Here is a 17,962-nt window from a genome sequence, read left to right as displayed (position 1 = left end):
CTTCAAAATCTTTAGCACTGCTGTATCCCTCAATTCGCTTAGCCAACAAAAAAGACCCAAACCCAGTCTTGACTTGTCCATTTGAACTGTAGAACCCATTGTCAGTTTGAGGATTGAGTTCCAGGTTTCTAGCCACCTACGTATGAACGGGTCATTCCTGGTTTCACTGGCTTACAGCTCCAGACGCGTTCATGGAAAAGGAAGAACGTGCAGAAGTTCGTGGAGGAAATGGGGAAATGGCACTCAGGTTTATCAGGGAGCCAGTATGGATACAATGGCCTGAACAGCCTCCTCCTGTACCATAATCATTCCCTGAATCTGCGAAGCTTTATAAAGAACCCTTTGTTCAGGTACATTCCTTGCCAAGTGAATATACCTCTGTGATTGTTTTCATCATCTTTAAAACCCTTTATCTCCTCTCTATGTGTAATATATCAGAAACTAATGCTTCTCACAAATACTACTGACATGATTTATTGAAATATAATTGGAAAAGGGTTCTGTACTATTAAGTTGGCCCTGGTTGTTTTAGGCTGATCTAGCAGATAGAACACAATTAGAACATCAGTAATGTGTGTATTTTAACTGTTTCTGAACCTTGCTTTCACTTCAGTGTGTCTCAGTAATTTTGAAATTTCAACATGGAATAGCTCTATCTAGTTGTATACAATAATTCTGCAGCTTCAATACTTCAACTGCTGATCCCAGAAGTAAAGGATGGATAGGGCCCAAAAAAATGTGTGAGGAAATTCTTGCATGCAGCTAGGGATTTAACTATAGCAAATACATTAGCTACATATTGGAAATGTGCAAGAGTTAAAAGTAATTCCATCAAAGACACATTTCTCATGGAACCCAACAAAGATTTTTGTGAGAATTGGATCGAGTAGTGATCCCAATCTATTTTGGCCATTCACGATCTTGTTAAAAGTGAACTCAACTGCGTGAGTTGCTGAGTTCATATGTTCAATGAATACTAATTCATACAATAGTGGTGGGCTTAGAATGCAAATATGTATGGCTTCCTTAAGTAGGTTAACAATGTCCAATGAACAAGGACAATTCTTTTGATCCCAGCTGAAGTTATGATTGGACAAGTCAGATCCCAGAATGAAATCTGGTTTGGTAGATTACGTTTTGGTTCTTTTTTCACATTTAATATGGTGGTCTTTCACTGAAACATAAGCATATATTGCTAAAAATTTAGTTTTAACAATAAAACAGAATCATAGAATCCCTACAGTGTGTATACAGGCTATTTGGTCCAACAAGTCCATACTAATCCTTTGAAGAATATCCCACCTAGATCTATTCCCCTACCCTATTACTCTGCATTTCTCCTGACTAATGCACCTAGCCTGCACATCCCTGAAAACTATGGGCAATTTAGCATGGCCAATACATCTAACCCGTACATCTCTAGATTGTGAGAAGAAACTGGAGCACCCAGAGCACCCACAAAGACACGGGGAGAATGTGCAAACTCCAAATAGAGACTGGAATCGAACCGGGTCCCTGGCGCCGTGAGGCAGCAGTGCTAACCACTGAGTCACTGTGCCTCCCACAAAATAAATTAAGATGAAATAGACCAAACCAAGCTATTAAACTATAACACATATTGAAAAATTTCAAAACACATGAAAAAATTAAATTCCATCCAATACCATTACTTTATGGTGCTCAAATACCGGAAGGAGGCAGTTCCCTTTTCGATCATTTCCATATGTTTAACTTAACACTTTCATTCTATTCCCTTTCCTAAGGGTTTGACAGACCTTTCCTTAATTTTTCACCAACTCAGCTTAACCTTTCTTAGTTTCAAATAGCCCTACCTGATTTTTTGACCAAGCACTTTTGGCCTGTAATTTTCAAACTAAAACCTTTACCTATTTCCTAACTTTTCTGAACTAACTCCTTTCTTCAGGAGAAATTATTCTTGCATATGACCTCAGCCATGTCTTCACAACTGGCTCTGAATGCTTTCTGAACTATGGACATTTCCGAAACAAAAATCAATTCTTGATTCCTCTAAAACGAAACCAAAATAATGGCTTTCAATATTTTCTCTCTCTGATTGTAAAACTCAAGCGATACTAACAATTTCATATTATCACCTTATCAAGCCCCCAGTCAACTACTTTTGACACATACTGGTTTACCATTCATGGCTTCAGAAAGATTGACAAGTTAATTATTAAACCCCAATTATTAGACCAAACACATCGGTGACTGGTTCAAAATTGTAATTCTAAATAAGTTATGTTAAAATATATTTAAATCACACATCACACTGGAACCAAAGAAGAATGAAAATATATATTTAAAAGCCATTTCCAATATCCATCAAAAATTATTTCTATAGCACATTAAACATGCCATTACTGACAGAGTAATGATGGTTTCCTTCAGTCCACAGACATCACACGTATTCGGTTTCAATCCCAAAAAGGCTTTAACATTTTCTTTTCGAGGCACATGAGTAATTTTCAAATTTTATTTGAATTTAACTCCATCAAAGCACTTGTAAGTTCTTATCCTGAAATCTTTGCAAAACTCAAAAGATTATTGGACATTTAAGGAGCATTTTTTCTACATTTTTAATGATCTGTATTTCAGAAAGATGAATAGCCAATACAAGGCTCAAGATCTCCTTCTCAGCTATGAAGTATTTTTGTTGTCATGTGGTCAATTTCTCTGAAAAATGATGAACAGGCCATTTGATTTCCCATCTCATAACGTGTAGTAAAAAACACTCCATGTCAATATCATTTTCGTTAACAGCCAGTTTGAATGGCTTCCCATAATTCGGCGAATGTCAAAGGTACTCTGACATTCCTGCATCCACTACAACTTTCTTCCCTTCTTCAACAGATTATTTAAATATGCCATGACAGTGCTGAAGTTTTGGAACAAATCTTTGGTCAACATAGTACAAACTTTCACATTCCATCTTAAACATGGGAAAATCCACAGCAGACCTTATTTTCACTCCTCTGAGTGTCACTTGTTCATGTCCCATTTTGTAGCCCAAAATGTCACTTTCTCTTTGGCTAATATTCTCTTTCACCCAGATTTATAACGAAATTGGCTGTTGTAGCTAACTAAATCAAAAACAGTGTCGCTGTTCTCCACAGGTTGAGCTGAAGTCAACCAAACCGTGCAGTTACAAACAGTGCAGTTACATTTCCTTTATTGGCTAATCATTGGAATATGGGGTGGTCTGTTTTTCATTCCAAATAATAGGAGTCTGCACTGATAAACTCCATCCAGTTTTACAAAAGTTAATTGTAATTTGGCTCTTTCAGTCGGTCAGTGGAACTTGCCAATATCTTTTCAATAAGTTGAATTTGGTGACCAATCATGCATGTTCTATTTACTCAGTGTAGTTCTCCAATCTTGAACTAGCATGTGACCCTGTTATTGTTGCTGTGTTGGGCTTTGTCATAATCGATATTGATTCCCTACGACCCATCCAGCTTCAACACAATCACATTGGTGAACTCTCGCTACTGTGACTCAATTCAATAATGTCATTGCCTATCATGAACTTAATCTCTTCTGTAAATTGAGTTAATCTCTTTAGAATGAGTCTGTAAGAATGTCATATAGATAAGATATCCCCAGTGTTAACATGAATAGCCAAAAGAGCTTTTCATTCATTCATGTAAATCTACTTACGATTCTGTAAGAATTTCTGCAAATCACTTTGATAGTTTTCCAGAATATAAATTATCTAATCTTTTAAACACCTCTATATTACACATGCTGATTGCTGGAGGGTCAGTTTTTTAATTTTCAATTTCTGGAGCATTCTCAATTTTCAGATATTATTATTTCATTCTCTACTTTCTTTCCTACCAGATTGCACCTTTCTCCTGACTATCATCCTTGTCCTAATACGTTCACATGACACATTCACTGATACTGGAATAGTCACTGCATAATTTACATTGCGTTTCTTTTGATTTGGTAAGGTTCAGTGCACCCTTTTTACTAGTTCCCTAGAGATAAACAAGGTGTTCATTACAAACACCTGGTCGTCAGTGAAAAATGTTTCAAACTTTGGCTTTTTTGTCTGTTCTAGATTATAGTCCAAAGGTTTATTTGGAAGTACTAGCTTTTGGAGTGTTGCTCCTCCATCAGGTAGCATTGCTCCGAAAACTAGTGCTTCCAAATAAACCTATTGGACTATAACCTGGTGTTGTGTGATTTTTAACTTTGCCCATCCAAGTCCAACAACGGCCCCTCCACATCTTGTCTGGTCTAGTTTTGATTGTTTATTGAGCACACTTTGAATGCTTTTGAATTAACTGAAATACTTGGGTCAGTTTTCTCTCTGAAACTCAAATCATGAGGTAGTTTGGTTTATCGAGATGTCTTGAATAAATTTAAGTGGACCCTTTGCCTCATGTCTCTATTAGTTCACTAGGACTAAACCCAGTGAATTCATTAAGAGGATCTGGTCTATCCGTCATAGATTACCTACAGTGTGGAAATGGGTTGGTAACGATTCTCCACGGCAGATTCTCCACCAATGATTAGCCACTGCTGGTTCGCCACCAACGTTTCTCCACTCGGGTCGTTTGACTTCTGGAGACTATTCACCACCGGAAATATATATATGTACTGATTGTTTTCCCTCCCGTCTGTTCTTTCATACTTCTCAGTCCCCTTTATTTATACAACTACATACTACATATTGATAAAAAAAGAGTAAAATAAATATCATTTTATTGGTTAATTCTAACTTCAGGAAATCATTCTCTCATAACACTGATATAAAACCATCGTGGTAAAACTTCTTATTTCCACGTTTAGCAATAATTTCTGTTTCCATACTAAAAATTCCTGTTCCAAAAATACAAGCTTTAAAAAAAACTCTCCTGTAATGAAAAGAAGCTGTTACTGAAACAACGCAAACACTATATTCAAAATATATGAGTTACTTGCGGTGGCGAATCGTCTTCAGTGGCCAATGGGCGGTGGCTAAGCATCCTCAGTGGTGAAAGGGCAGTGGCGAATCGTCGGCTGCAAATGTGCTGTGGCGAATGGTCCCATCCTGGTGGAAACAGGCCCTTTTGCTCAACAAGTCCACATGGACCCTCTGAAGAGTATCCCACCCAAACCCATTTCCTATTACTCTACATTTACCCTGACTAATGCACCTAACCTACACATCCCTGAACATTATGGGCAATTTTAGCATGGCCAATTCACTTAACCTGCACATCTTTGGATTATGGGAGGATACCAGAGCACCCAGAGGAAACCCACGCAGACACAGGCGAATGTGCAAACTCCACACAGACAGTTGCCCAACAATGGAATGGAACCTGGGTCCATGATGCTGTGAGGCAGCAGTGCTAACCATTGAGCCACTGTGCCACCCCTTATGGCAAATAGAAACAAAGTAATTCCTAATCTTAATGGTTTGGAGATTCTTGAGTATAAGTTGTAATCATTGTCTTCAAAGATTAATGCCACCTTTCCAATGCAGTTTGAGATTGTATGTAAGCAGACAATGTAAGTTGGTTTATTGCAAAATAAGTCAGAATATATTTGAATATTTACAGCCTAAAATTTGAACTTGTATTTAATTTTATCTCTTTGGGTACTCCATAACTGTAAAGAATTGAACTAACTTTTCCAATACCTTTGTTCTAACAATTTTCCCTAGTGACACTGCTGTAGGAAATCTTGTGGAAAATACTGAATCCCATTTGTTATTTTAGGGAGGGGTCCTACACAATCTACTCAGACCCTGTTGAATGGCTCTTCAAAGGCTGACACCAAAACCAAAGGCTAATTTAATTGATGGCTGATATTTCCCCTCTACCTGACATATATGATATGTCTGGCATAATTTGAACATATCGCTCTGTAATCCTGACATTGGAATTTAATAAGCAACATGTACAGTGCCATTACAAAACGCTGATGGAGCTACCAGCTAATAGTTCATTGCCCATATCTAATTGACAGATATTTGAGGTGGCCTCCATTTCCTCATTGGTACTTTTTCTTCCAAGTATTGAAACTAACATAATCTTTTTGATTCAATTTCTAAGCCAGCTATTTAGTTAATTCAGAATTCATTTGTTGCATTTCTATTAAAGAAGGTGGATGAAACATATCAAAAACATTCTCTTCACTTTGCACCTTTCAGTTAAGTTTTTGAATATTGTATCCAATAACCGAATGTCCAAGTCACCTCCCTTTGTTATAAACTGCTCTTCTCCCTGTCTAATTTTGTAAATCTAAAATCTTGAGATAACGCTGTCTGGAAACAGTACAGAATGTTCCTCTTCTAGCTTGAGTTCCTGTCATATCCACCGGTTGCTCAACCACTCTTGGTGAAGCCAATGTTCTTGAAATTGCCAGGTTTTTCCCTAAAATAAAATCAATTCCTTCTATCAAAAACTTTGTCACTAATCCAACCATCACTGCTCCATTTACTGTTTCATCTAACTCCCTATGATGACACTGACATGTACCATCCATGTATACTTTCAATCATGATTCTCTCCTTCATTAACCTCAAGAAGTCAAGAAGTATCATTAGCCAGTATCAGTGATTTGCTTCAGTGTCTTTCAATATCTTAAATAAAACAAACAACTACAGATGCTGGAGTTCTGGACCAAACAAAAAACAGAAATTACTGGAAAAACTCAGCAGGTTTGACAGCATCTGCGGAGAGAAAACAGAGTTAATGTTTTGAGTTTAATGAACTGAAGAAGGTGCTGAAGAAATGTTATTGGATTTGGAATGCTAAGTCTGTTTTCTCTCAATATTTTTAATGGTTTAAGTCCTTCATTTAAAAAATAAGGAGATGCCTCTCCTTTTGAGATGAAGTTTTCAGATCATCCAGCAGGCTGATTGACCTTGTGGGTGGCATGGTGGCACAGTGGTTAGCACTGCTGCCTCACAGTGCCAGAGATCTGGGTTCAATTCCCGCCTCAGGCGACTGACTGTGTGGAGTTTGCACATTCTCCCCGTGTCTGCATGGATTTCCTCCCACAGTCCAAAAATGTGCAGGTTAGGTGAATTGGCCATGCTAAATTCCCTTTAGTGTTAGGTGAAGGGGTAAACATAAGGGGGTGGGTTGAAGATTGGTGTGGGCTTGTTGGGCCAAAGGGCCTGTTTCCATACTGTAAGTAATCTAGTCAATGTGTGACCAAAGATTTTCATGACTCTCCTGAACCATCTCTTAATTCTAAGTGCATTCTAGTGAAAAATGTTCCATAACAGTTTCTTACCTCACGACCTCTTTACTCAAGACTTATTAGACATTCCTATTATTTTAATTGATCTCTCATTTTACCATCAATGACTGGTTTTGTTATGTCCATTCTTTTACAATGGAAGCATGTTAATTTCTTTACTGTGGATAGCTGGAGAAGGGTGTTCTGGCTTTGGAGGGAGTGCAATGAAGGTTGACTGGATTAATTCCTGGAATGAGAGAGCTGAGAAAGGAGGAGAACTTGATCCCATTCATGGAGTTTAGAAGAATGAAAATATGATCTCAAAAATCCTATAAAATCCTAACAGGACTGGAGAGTGTATATGCAAGAAGGATGTTCTCAATGACCAGGAGGTCAAGGACCAAGGGTCACAATTTGAGGATGTAGGATCAGCCTTAATGGGATTGAGATGAAGAGAAATGTCTTCACTTAGAGAGTGGTGTGTCAAGGAATTCTCTGCCACAGAAAGGGGTGAAGCCAAAACATTGAATGCTTGCAAGAAGGAGTTAGATAAATTTCAGAAGGCTAAAGAGATCAAAGGATTTGGAAGAAGGCAGGGACATAGAACATAGAAAAAAAGACAGCGCAGTACCGGCCCTTCAGCCCTCGATGTTGCACCGACCGAAGCCTACCTAACCTACACTAGCCCAATAACCTCCATATGCTTATCCAATGCCCGCTTGAATGACCATAAAGAGGGAGAGTCCAGAACTGATACTGGCAGGGCATTCCATGAACTCACAACCCACTGAGTAAAGAATCTACCCCTAACATCTGTCCTATACCTACCTCCCCTTAATTTAAAGCTGTGTCCCCTAGTAACAACTGACTCCATATGAGGAAAAAGGTTCTCACTGTCAACCCTATCTAAACCCCTAATCATCTTGTACACCTCTATCAAATCTCCCCTAAACCTTCTTTTCTCCAATGAGAACAGCCCCAAGTGCCTCAGCCTTTCCTCATACGATCTTCCTACCATACCAGGCAACATCCTGGTAAACCTCCGCTGCACCCGTTCCAGTGCCTCCACATCCTTCCTATAGTATGGCGACCAAAACTGCACACAATACTCCAGATAAGGCCGCACCAGAGTCCCAGACAGTGTTACATGATCAGCCATGATCATATTGAGGAGTGGAGTGGCCTAATCTTGTGTCCTATTTTGTATATTCCTGTGTTTCTATCTGCAAGAAATATTGCTCCATTGATCTTTATTACTGGACATCTTCAGGTTCTAAAGTTTTTAGGAATGCTATTTCTGAACTCTTCCATGATCATAATTTTCCTTACATTCTCATTTTGTTCCCTCTGGCTTTAGTAAATGAAACCCCTGATTCCACAGCCTTTCTTACTTCTTATTTGTGAAAGTTTCTCTGAGCAAATTATGTCTGTATTTCTCCTACATCCTGACAGTGATAATACATCAAATGGTACAGTGTGCTCTCGGATGTCCTGAGGTCATAAAAGGCACGACACAAATGAAAGATTTTTGTTTCCTTCTCTGTTCTAATTGACAATGTCAAGTGGGTATTGTTTGAAATCTCGCATTGTTCCAAAATCTGACAGAGTCTTCAAGTTGAGTTTTGATTTCAAATGATCACTTCACAGCTAATCTTCTCCAAGTGGTTGCGTAGGTGGTAGTTAACTTTTAACTTGTAGACTAATCTATGGAAGTTGTTTTGAAAAGCCAAATTTTCTTTGTGTCAGGAATGTGTGAGGGTAAAACATCAGCATTTAATTGTATGAACAATTCAGCACTCTAGTGACCTGCATCACAGACTTACAAGAAATGTAATTTTTTATTGCCTTTGAGGTTTATAATTTGATGAAAATGGGAGCACTGGGATTAATTATAGTAATTAAGCTGTTTATTTTTCTTCTTCAAGGCAGGTGCAGAAACACAGGAAATGCTGTCAAAGCATATAGTTGTCATTGTGTTCAATAAATCAAACAAAGTACAAACAGAAAGACATCAGTAACTTCAGTTCTTTTCATGATCTCCAGGGTCCCTGAAAAGGTTTGCAGATTTTCAAGTACTTTTTAAAGTTTAGTCCCTGTTGTGATATAGAAAACAAAGAGGGTCAGAATGCACAGAGCAATCTCCCACAAATGACAATAAATTGAACGACCAGATAATCTGCTTGAACAGTTGATTGAGAGGCAATTATTTTCCAAAGGTAACTTGCCAGAACTTCTTCAAAAGGTGCTGTAGAAACATTTTTTAATTCACCTTAGACAGAGAAGCAGACTTAATGATTGAAAAATATTCTCACATAATTGAGTCTTGTTGGCAACAGCAACATTTGTTGCCCGTCTTTCATTGCCCTGGAAGAGATGAGTAGAAAGTGAGGACTGCAGATGCTGGAGATCAGAGTAGAGAGTGTGGTGCTGGAAAAGCACAGCAGGTCAGGCAGCATCTGAGGAGCAGGAGAGTCAACGTTTTGGGCAAAAAATTCCATCATCAGGAATGAAAGCCTTCATCATTCATTCCTGATGAAGGGCTTATGCCCGAAACATTGATTCTCCTGCTCCTCGGAAGTTACCTGACCTGCTGTCCTTTTCCAGCACCACACTCTCGCCCCTGGAAGAGATGAGAGTGACTTGCTTTCTTGAATTTCTGCAGCCCAGAGGGTGTAGGTACCCTGTCAATGCTGTTAGGAAGGGGGTTCCAGGAGTTAAGGTGAAGAAAAAGTAACATAGTTTCAAGACAGGATGTTGCATGACATTGAGTGGAAGATCATTTGATTTGATTTATTATTGTCACATGTACCTTGGTACAGTGAAAAGTTTTGTTTTGCATGCAGCACAGCCAGATCATAGAACAGAGTGAAGAATACAATGTTACAGTTGCAGAGAAGGTTCACAAAGAATGAGATCAAATATTAAATTTAAAATTTGAGAGGTCCATTCAGAACTCTGATAACAGCGGGGAAGAAGCTGTTCTTGAATCTGTTGGTACATGTGTTTAAGTTTTTGTATCTTCTGCCCGACATAAGAGATTGGAAGAGATTATAACTGGGATGGAAAGGGTGCAGGTGCTACCCGTTTCTTTCTGAATGGAGGAGGTTGTTGATTTGGAATGTTCTGAGAAGCTATAGTGGATTTAACATACCTCTCTTCATAATATCATTCTGCAAACTCTGTTATAATTCCAGTGAATCTAGTCTGTAATTCCTTCCAAAGCCAATGTTTATTTCATGCTGAGGAGTGAACGTATTCTTTGAGATGTGGGTCCAACCAAGTAAAACTAACATGGCCATATTCAAAGGCTTTCTGTGGATATGTCTTCCCTATTTCAGCTTTACACCATTTCATTATAATAAATGACACATTGTTTTGTGTTGCAGATCACCCAGGGGCAATTGAAGAGGGAAAGCTACTAACGAATGCAATAAGGAGTGACTCAGCAGTCATTGGAGGTACAATCAGATTAAGTTGTGCTGGATTCCTCAGTCATCAGTCTCACAGTTATTCGAGGCTGCTTTATCAGAGGGGATGTGCAAAGTTAAATGTCACACAACACCAGGTTATAGTCCAACAGGTTTAATTGGAAGCACTAGCTTTCAGAGCACCACTCCTTTATCAGGTGGTTGTGGAATGCACAATTTTAAGGCACAGAATTTATAGCAAAAGTTTACAGTGTGATGTAACTGAAATTATACAGTGAAAAATACCTTGATTGTTTGTTGAGTCTTTCATCTGTTCGAATACCGTGATAGTTTCACTTCTTTCACTTTCTTTCACTTCTTTTACGTGTAAATCACAAAACTTTTTTTTTAAAAGTTACATTCTCAGGTTAACTGTAACAACTGGTGTTAGCTGGACAATATGTTGAAGGTGTTAGCCCCGTGTGTTCTCTGTCTGTACCATAGTGTTTAGACTGATTCTAATCTAAAAAGTGAGATAACAAAGTCTTATATGAATTCATGCAGTTTTTGAGCAAAGTAACTCTGCAAGTACAAATTCATCCCACAAACGTATGTGTGTGTGTGTGTGTGTGTCTGTCTGTCTGTCTGTCTGGTGGGGGTTGTGAGTGTGAGAGAGAGTGTATATGTGTGTGTGAGTGTAGAGTGTCTTAAGTCTGTGAGGGAGTGCATGTGTGAGTGTGGGAATGTGTGTGTCTGTATATACACATATACACTCTCTCTCATCGACACTCACAACTCCCCCACCCCAGACACACACACACTCCCATGGTATCACGGTATTCGAACAGATGAAAGACTCAATAAACAATCAAGGTATTTTTAATGTATAATTTCAGTTACATCACACTGTAAACTTTTGTTATTAATTTTGTGCCTTACAATTGTGTCCTCTACAACCACCTCATGAAGGACCTGCGCTCCAAAAGCTAGTGCTCCCAATTAAACCTGTTGGACTATAACCTGATGTTGTGTGATTTTTAACTTTATATACCCCAGTCCAACACCGGCATTCCCAAATCATTATCAGAGGGGAAAAGGCAAAAGCTTAAATGATGGAAATCTGAGCTGAATACTCTTTGGCTATAAGTAAGCCACCAACTAAATAATGCTCCCTTGACTTTAGAGCTACAGTTCAATGATACAAAGATAGATGTATGACTCTGTGATATAAAATTTTCAGCCATGCTTCTGGGCCAGCCCTTATTGCCTGCCCCTAGTTGCCCTCAAGAAAGAGCTGCCTTCTTGAACCACTGTAGTCATTGTAAGAAGACCCACAATGCCATTAGGGAGAGTGTTCCATGACATTGATCCTGAAAAGCTCTGTATTTCCTGGTGAGGATGGTGTGAATGTTGGAGGCTAACCTGCAAATGGTGGTATTCCCTTGAATCTGTAGCTCTTGTCCTCGAGATGGTAATGGTTATCGATGTGCAAGGTGCTGTCTAAGGAACCTTGGAGCATTTCTGTCGTGCATCTTATTGATAGTCCATTAAGTTGCGACTGAATGTAGGTGATGGAGGGATTTTCTTACTCTCTCACTATTTTCAGCATCTACCACTTTGTCTATTTATCTTTATTTCCTTCACCACCTGCACTCCCCTGCCTCACCCCCTGCTGCATGCCAGCAATTTGCGAAGACAAGGGTTGTTCTTTAACTTAGAGGCATCAATACATGCAGGTCCTTGTTTCTGATGGGCATCAATGTGTCAATTTTTAGTTTTCACATACAAGCTATACTTTGAAGAGTAATTGCTGAGCAAGTCCCTGCTTGGACCCACTTAGACAAGCAAGAGGCTGGAAGAACACAGCAAACCAGGCAACATCTGGACTGAAGTAGGGGTACACCCAAAACGTTGACTCCTCCACCTCCTGATGCTACCTGGCTTGTTGTGTTCTTCCAGCCTCCTGTCAGTCTACCTTGGATTCCAGCACCTGCAGTTCTTTTATCTCTGACCCAGTTATAGTCAGTACCCTCTGTAATCACTTAGGATTGTCCAATCTGCTGTATATATTTGGAAAGGTTCATCACATAGCCTCTTACTTTACCCAGTCAGCAAACCTCCTATTCCAACTTTTCTGCAATCAATTAACTAAAGCATGTAAACACACTTTTTAAAAAAATTCCCTCATTTCTCACTAATTGCTTCATTGTCTGTGTAATCAGTCTTTAATTCCTAGAAATTTCAGGACATTACTGGAGTATCCCTGTCACCATTAGAATAGGAATTAAGACATTTGAAGCTTAATTTGTGTTAGATCACAAGACCATAAGAAGCAGGAACAGAATCAGGCTATTCAGCCCATCGAGTCTGATCCACCATTCAGTTATAGCTGAGATGTTTCTCATAGAGTCATAAAGTTATACATCACGGAAACAGACACTTTGGTCCAACCAGTCCATGCTGAACATAATCCCAAACTAAACTAGACCCACCTACCTACTCCTGACCCGTATCCCTTCAAACCTTTCCCATTCAGACATCCATCCAAATGTCTTTGAAATGTTGTAATTGTGCCCACATCCACCACTTCCTCAAGAAGTTCATTCCCCACTCGATAGCCCCCACATGTAAAAAAAATTATCCCTCATGTCTTTTTTAAAACTCTCTCCTCTCACCGTAAAAATGTGCCCTCTAGTCTTGAAACTCCCCATCCTAGGGAAAAGACAGCTACCATCAATGCTATCCATACCTCTCATTATTTTATAAACTTCTCTCAGGTCACCTCCTAACCTCTTACGCTCCAAGTGTGAAAGTCCCAGCCTTTCCAGCCTTTCTTTCAATTCCCATTCTCCCTGTAACCATTGATTCCCTTTCTAATCAAGAACCTATCTTTCTTTGTCTTAAACACACTCAGCTGCTTTGCTTCTACAGCCTCTCAATGTTTTAAAAGTTTCAATCAGTTCCCCCACCCCGCATCCTTCTCAAATGCATCAAGCACCATATTCTCGACTCTGATCTCCAGCATCTGCAGTCCTCTCTTTCTCCTTCACTATATACACTCTGAGTACACATATGATCTGATGTAATATGCACCACTTAGGCAATTCATTGTAATATTATCCAGATCTTCCATAAAACAATCCCTAAACATAAAAGTAAAACCTTAAATTTCCTGAAAAACACATGACTCATCTTTGACTCAAAATTCAACTAAATAAAGTATTATTCATTCATGGTCCTAAAGTCCCAGGGTGGAATTTAGTAGCAGAGACATGTTGTGAGAGGAACCTGATAAATTGGCAGGAAGTTAACAGGGTAGAGAGTCCATCATCCCATCCATTCACCCCAATCCCAGCCCTGATTAAGAACTAGAAAAGGAAACCCAGAGGTTGTCAGAGGTACTCTTATTGTAACGGGGTGGGTGGGGGCCATACCATTGGGGTAACCCCACAGGATAACCTCATCCTTCAGGCCAATGATGATGGTCCTTTCTTCTTGGCCAGCCCATGCTGAATGGAGAGATCTATCAGAGGCAAAGGGCACATGCAGGAGAAGACCTCTCTATACCTTAGGTGCTAATCAACTCCAACAATTCCCATACTAAAACGTCTTCCAACTGAACCCAGTAGCTGACATGAACCAGCATCAATCATGGCTCCAGTGAGTGTGTGGGGAAAAGGCAGGAGATTGCAGTGGGGTAACAATGTTCACTTGACAAGCTAGCCCAAGCACAATGGGCCAAATGACCTCCGTCTGTGTTGTAGCAATTCTGTAAATGTGATGACCCTGCTACCTCTGCCCATTTCAAAATTGTCAGGAGCTACCATTCTCATCTCTACCCAAGAAGGCAATTCTCAAAGTCACAACATTCTTGATTCAAGTCCTCCTTCAGGATTTAGAACAAGAACAAAGAACTAAGAAAATTACAGCACAGAAACAGGCCCTTTCACCATCCAAGTCTGCGCCGATCCATATCCTCTATCTAAACCTGTCGCCTATTTCCTAAGGGGCTGTGTCCTTCTGCTCCCTGCCTATTCATGTATCTGTTTAGATACAGTTTAAATGATACTACCGGGCCCACGTCTACCATCTGCACTGGTACCCACCACCCTCTGTGTAAAGAACTTTCCATGTATATCTTCTCAAAACCTTTCCCCTCTAACTCTAAAGTCGTGACCCCTAGTAATTGAGTCTCCCACTCTGGGAAAAAGGGTATTGCTATCCACCCTGTCGAAGGCTCTCATGTTTTTGTAGACCTTAGTCAGGTCCCCCCCCAACCTCCATCTTTCTCATGAAAATAATCCTAATCTACTCAACCTCTATTCAGAGGTAGTGACCTCCATACCAGACAACATCCTGGTGAACCTCCTCTGCACCCTTTCCAAAGTATCCACATTATTTAGTAATGTAGTGACCAGAAATGTACGCAGTATTCCAAACGTGGCCGAACCAAAATTTTATACAACTGCAACATGCCCTGCCAACTCTTGTATTCAATACCCCATCTGATGAGGGAAAGCATGCCGAATGCCTTCTTGACCACTCTAGCGACCTGCGTTGCCACCTTCAGGGAACAATGGACCTGAACATTCAAATCTCTCTGTACATCAATTTTCCCCAGGGCTTTTCTATTTACTATTTAGTTCGCTCTTGAATTGGTTCTTCCAAAATGCATCGTCTTGCATTTGTCCGGATTGAATTCCATCTGCTGTTTCTCTGTCCACCTCTCCAATCTGTCTATATTCTGCTGCATTCTCTGACAGTCCCCTTCACTATCTGTTACTCTGCCAATCTTAGTGTCAACTGCAAACTTGCTAATCAGACTACCTATACCTTCCTCCAGATCATTTATGTACATCACAAACAACAGTGCTCCCAACACGGATCCCTATGGAACACCAATGATGACAGTTCTCCATTTTGAGAAGCTCCTTCTACTACTACTCTTTGACTCCTCTTTCCCAGCCTTTTGTTCATCCATTTAGCTAGTACACCCTGAACCCCAATCAACTTCACTTTCTCTATCAGCCTACCATGGGGAACCTTATCAAATGCCTTACTGAAGTCATATAAATGACATCTATAGTCCTTCTCTCATCAATCAACTTTGTCACCTCCTCAAACAATTCTATTAAGTTGGTAAGACATGACCTTTCCTGCATAAAACCATGTTGTCCATCACTGATAAGCCCATTTTCTTCCAAATGGGAATAGATCCTATCCCTCAGTATCTTTTCTAGCAGCTTCCTTCGCACTGACATCAGGCTCACTGGTCTGCAATTACCTGGATGATCCCTCCTACCCTTCTTAAACAAGGACTAACATGTAAAAAGTCAAAGCTGAGACTTGAGTGTAGTACTCAGAGAGTACTGCACAGTCAGAGGTATTATATTTCAGATGAGAGGTTAAACCAAGGCCCCTACTTCCACCTGGTTGGATATAAATACTTCCACAGCATTAACTTGAAGAACATCAGGAGAAATACTCCTGGCCAATAATTATGCCACAATCAACACCATAATAAGCTGATTATTTAATAATTATCATACTGGTGTTCATAGTAGTTTGCTGTGCCACTGAATGGCTGGCTAAATTTGTAACAGTGGTTTTTCTGAAAGAGTACTTCATTTGTTCTAGATTGTTTTGATATATCCAGTGATAATGAAAACTACCATGTAGGCCTTTCCTTTTCCTAAGCTGCGTGAGGAACTTATTCATTTATTATATGAGGATTTGAATACTGGTGCATGTTTATCAATACACTTGTAGATGAGTTTAGCCCCATTTATGAAGAATCTGATTTAAAATCACTCAAAATAGGTTAAAGAAAACAATAATGAACAATCCAATAGTTTCATTGTGCTACGAGTCCACTTCATTGCTACATTTCGTCATGAAAGGAATGTTGAATGTACCAGGGTGTTTAAGTAAAACATCAACTCCCTCCACCACTGACGCTCAGTAGCAGTAATGTGTACTCTGTACAAGGTACACTGTCAAAATGCATCAAGGATCCTTACACAGCACCTTCCAAACACATGACCACTTCCACCCAGAAAGACAAGAGCAACAGATTTATGGGAATACCACCAACTTTGAGGTCCCTTCCAAGACCTTCACTATCTTAACTTAGAAATATGTCACTGTTCCTTCAGTGTTGCTGGGTCAAATTCATGGCATTCTTTCCTTAATGGCATTATGGGTCAACCAACAGCAGGTGGACTGCAGCAGAACCACCTTCTCAAGGACAGCTAGGGAAGGGCAACATATGCTGGTCAGGCAGTGACACGCAAATCCCACGAATGATTGATTTAAAAAAAAACGACAGTTCAAAGCCCCTTCGTGAATTTATACAATCTCTGAATTTCAACTTGGAACTGTAATTAATTTTAGGATGAGGCCTGATCCTGATGAACTGGATCTTAAACAAGTTTAAAATATCATGAAAACACTGGGGCATAGGAAGCAATACACTCACAATCATAATTCTTCAATCTTGTGTGTGGATTCAACCAACTCTGCTCTGATGCACTTGATGTAATTCACAGAATTTGATGGAAATTCAACATCCAATTTTATTTGCTGGGAAGATACAGAGCTTGGAGATAGTTTCCTCCACACTTGACCACTTTCTGTACTCACCACCTTCTCAACTGAAAATGACAATTTCCCAACAGTGAGGTGCCAATGTCTGGGTTGTTGTAATTTAATTGAAAGTGATTGCTAGCTGGTCTTCATCACCAACTCTATTACTGTTGTACTGTGGGACTACCAGAAGAGCAATTCAATGAAACTTGATCTATTACTATATCAAAGTAAAATCCAGTTCAGCTCACAAACCATACTAACTTGTTTTCTGTACAATTTCTTAAAATCATAGAGATATACAGAGTGGACACAGACCCTTCAGTCCAACTTGCCCATGCTGACCAGATATTCTAAACTAATCTAGTCCCATTTGCCAACATTTGGCCCATATCCCTCTAAACCTTTTCAGCCAGCTACCTTTTAAAGGTTATAATTGTACCAGTCTCCACCATTTCCTCTGGTAGCTCATTTCATACATGCACCACCCTCTCCATGAAAAAGTTGCCCTTAAGTCCCTTTTAAATATTTCCCATCTCACTCTAAACCTGTGCCTTCTACTTCTGGACTTCCCTACCCTGAGGAATTGACCTTGACTATTCACCCTATCCAGGCTCCTCATGATTTTATAAATGTTTATAACCTCTATTATAAACCCTTCAGCCTCTGATGTTCCAGGAAATTGTCCCAGCCAATTCAGCCTCTCCCTATAACTCAAACCCTCCAACCCTGGCAACATCTTTGTAAATCTTTTCTGAACCCTCTCA

The 17,962-nt window shown here is 39.6% G+C and overlaps 1 protein-coding gene across 1 annotated transcript in view; it reads left to right on the top strand.

Annotated features, from left to right (window-relative positions):
- Positions 1–17,962, top strand: part of LOC140482418 (contactin-associated protein-like 5) — a 1,108,772-nt gene that overhangs the window by 1,075,696 nt on the left and 15,114 nt on the right. The window contains exon 23 of the mRNA XM_072579902.1: positions 10,590–10,661. Within this exon, the coding sequence (XP_072436003.1) occupies positions 10,590–10,661 (72 nt within the window). The remainder of the gene's footprint in view (positions 1–10,589; positions 10,662–17,962) is intronic.

The sequence above is a fragment of the Chiloscyllium punctatum genome, chromosome 10, assembly GCF_047496795.1.
Source record: "Chiloscyllium punctatum isolate Juve2018m chromosome 10, sChiPun1.3, whole genome shotgun sequence".
Classification (NCBI taxonomy): domain Eukaryota; kingdom Metazoa; phylum Chordata; class Chondrichthyes; order Orectolobiformes; family Hemiscylliidae; genus Chiloscyllium; species Chiloscyllium punctatum.
Note: the sequence above shows the minus strand (reverse complement) of the source record. Positions and strands in the feature narration are given on the sequence as shown.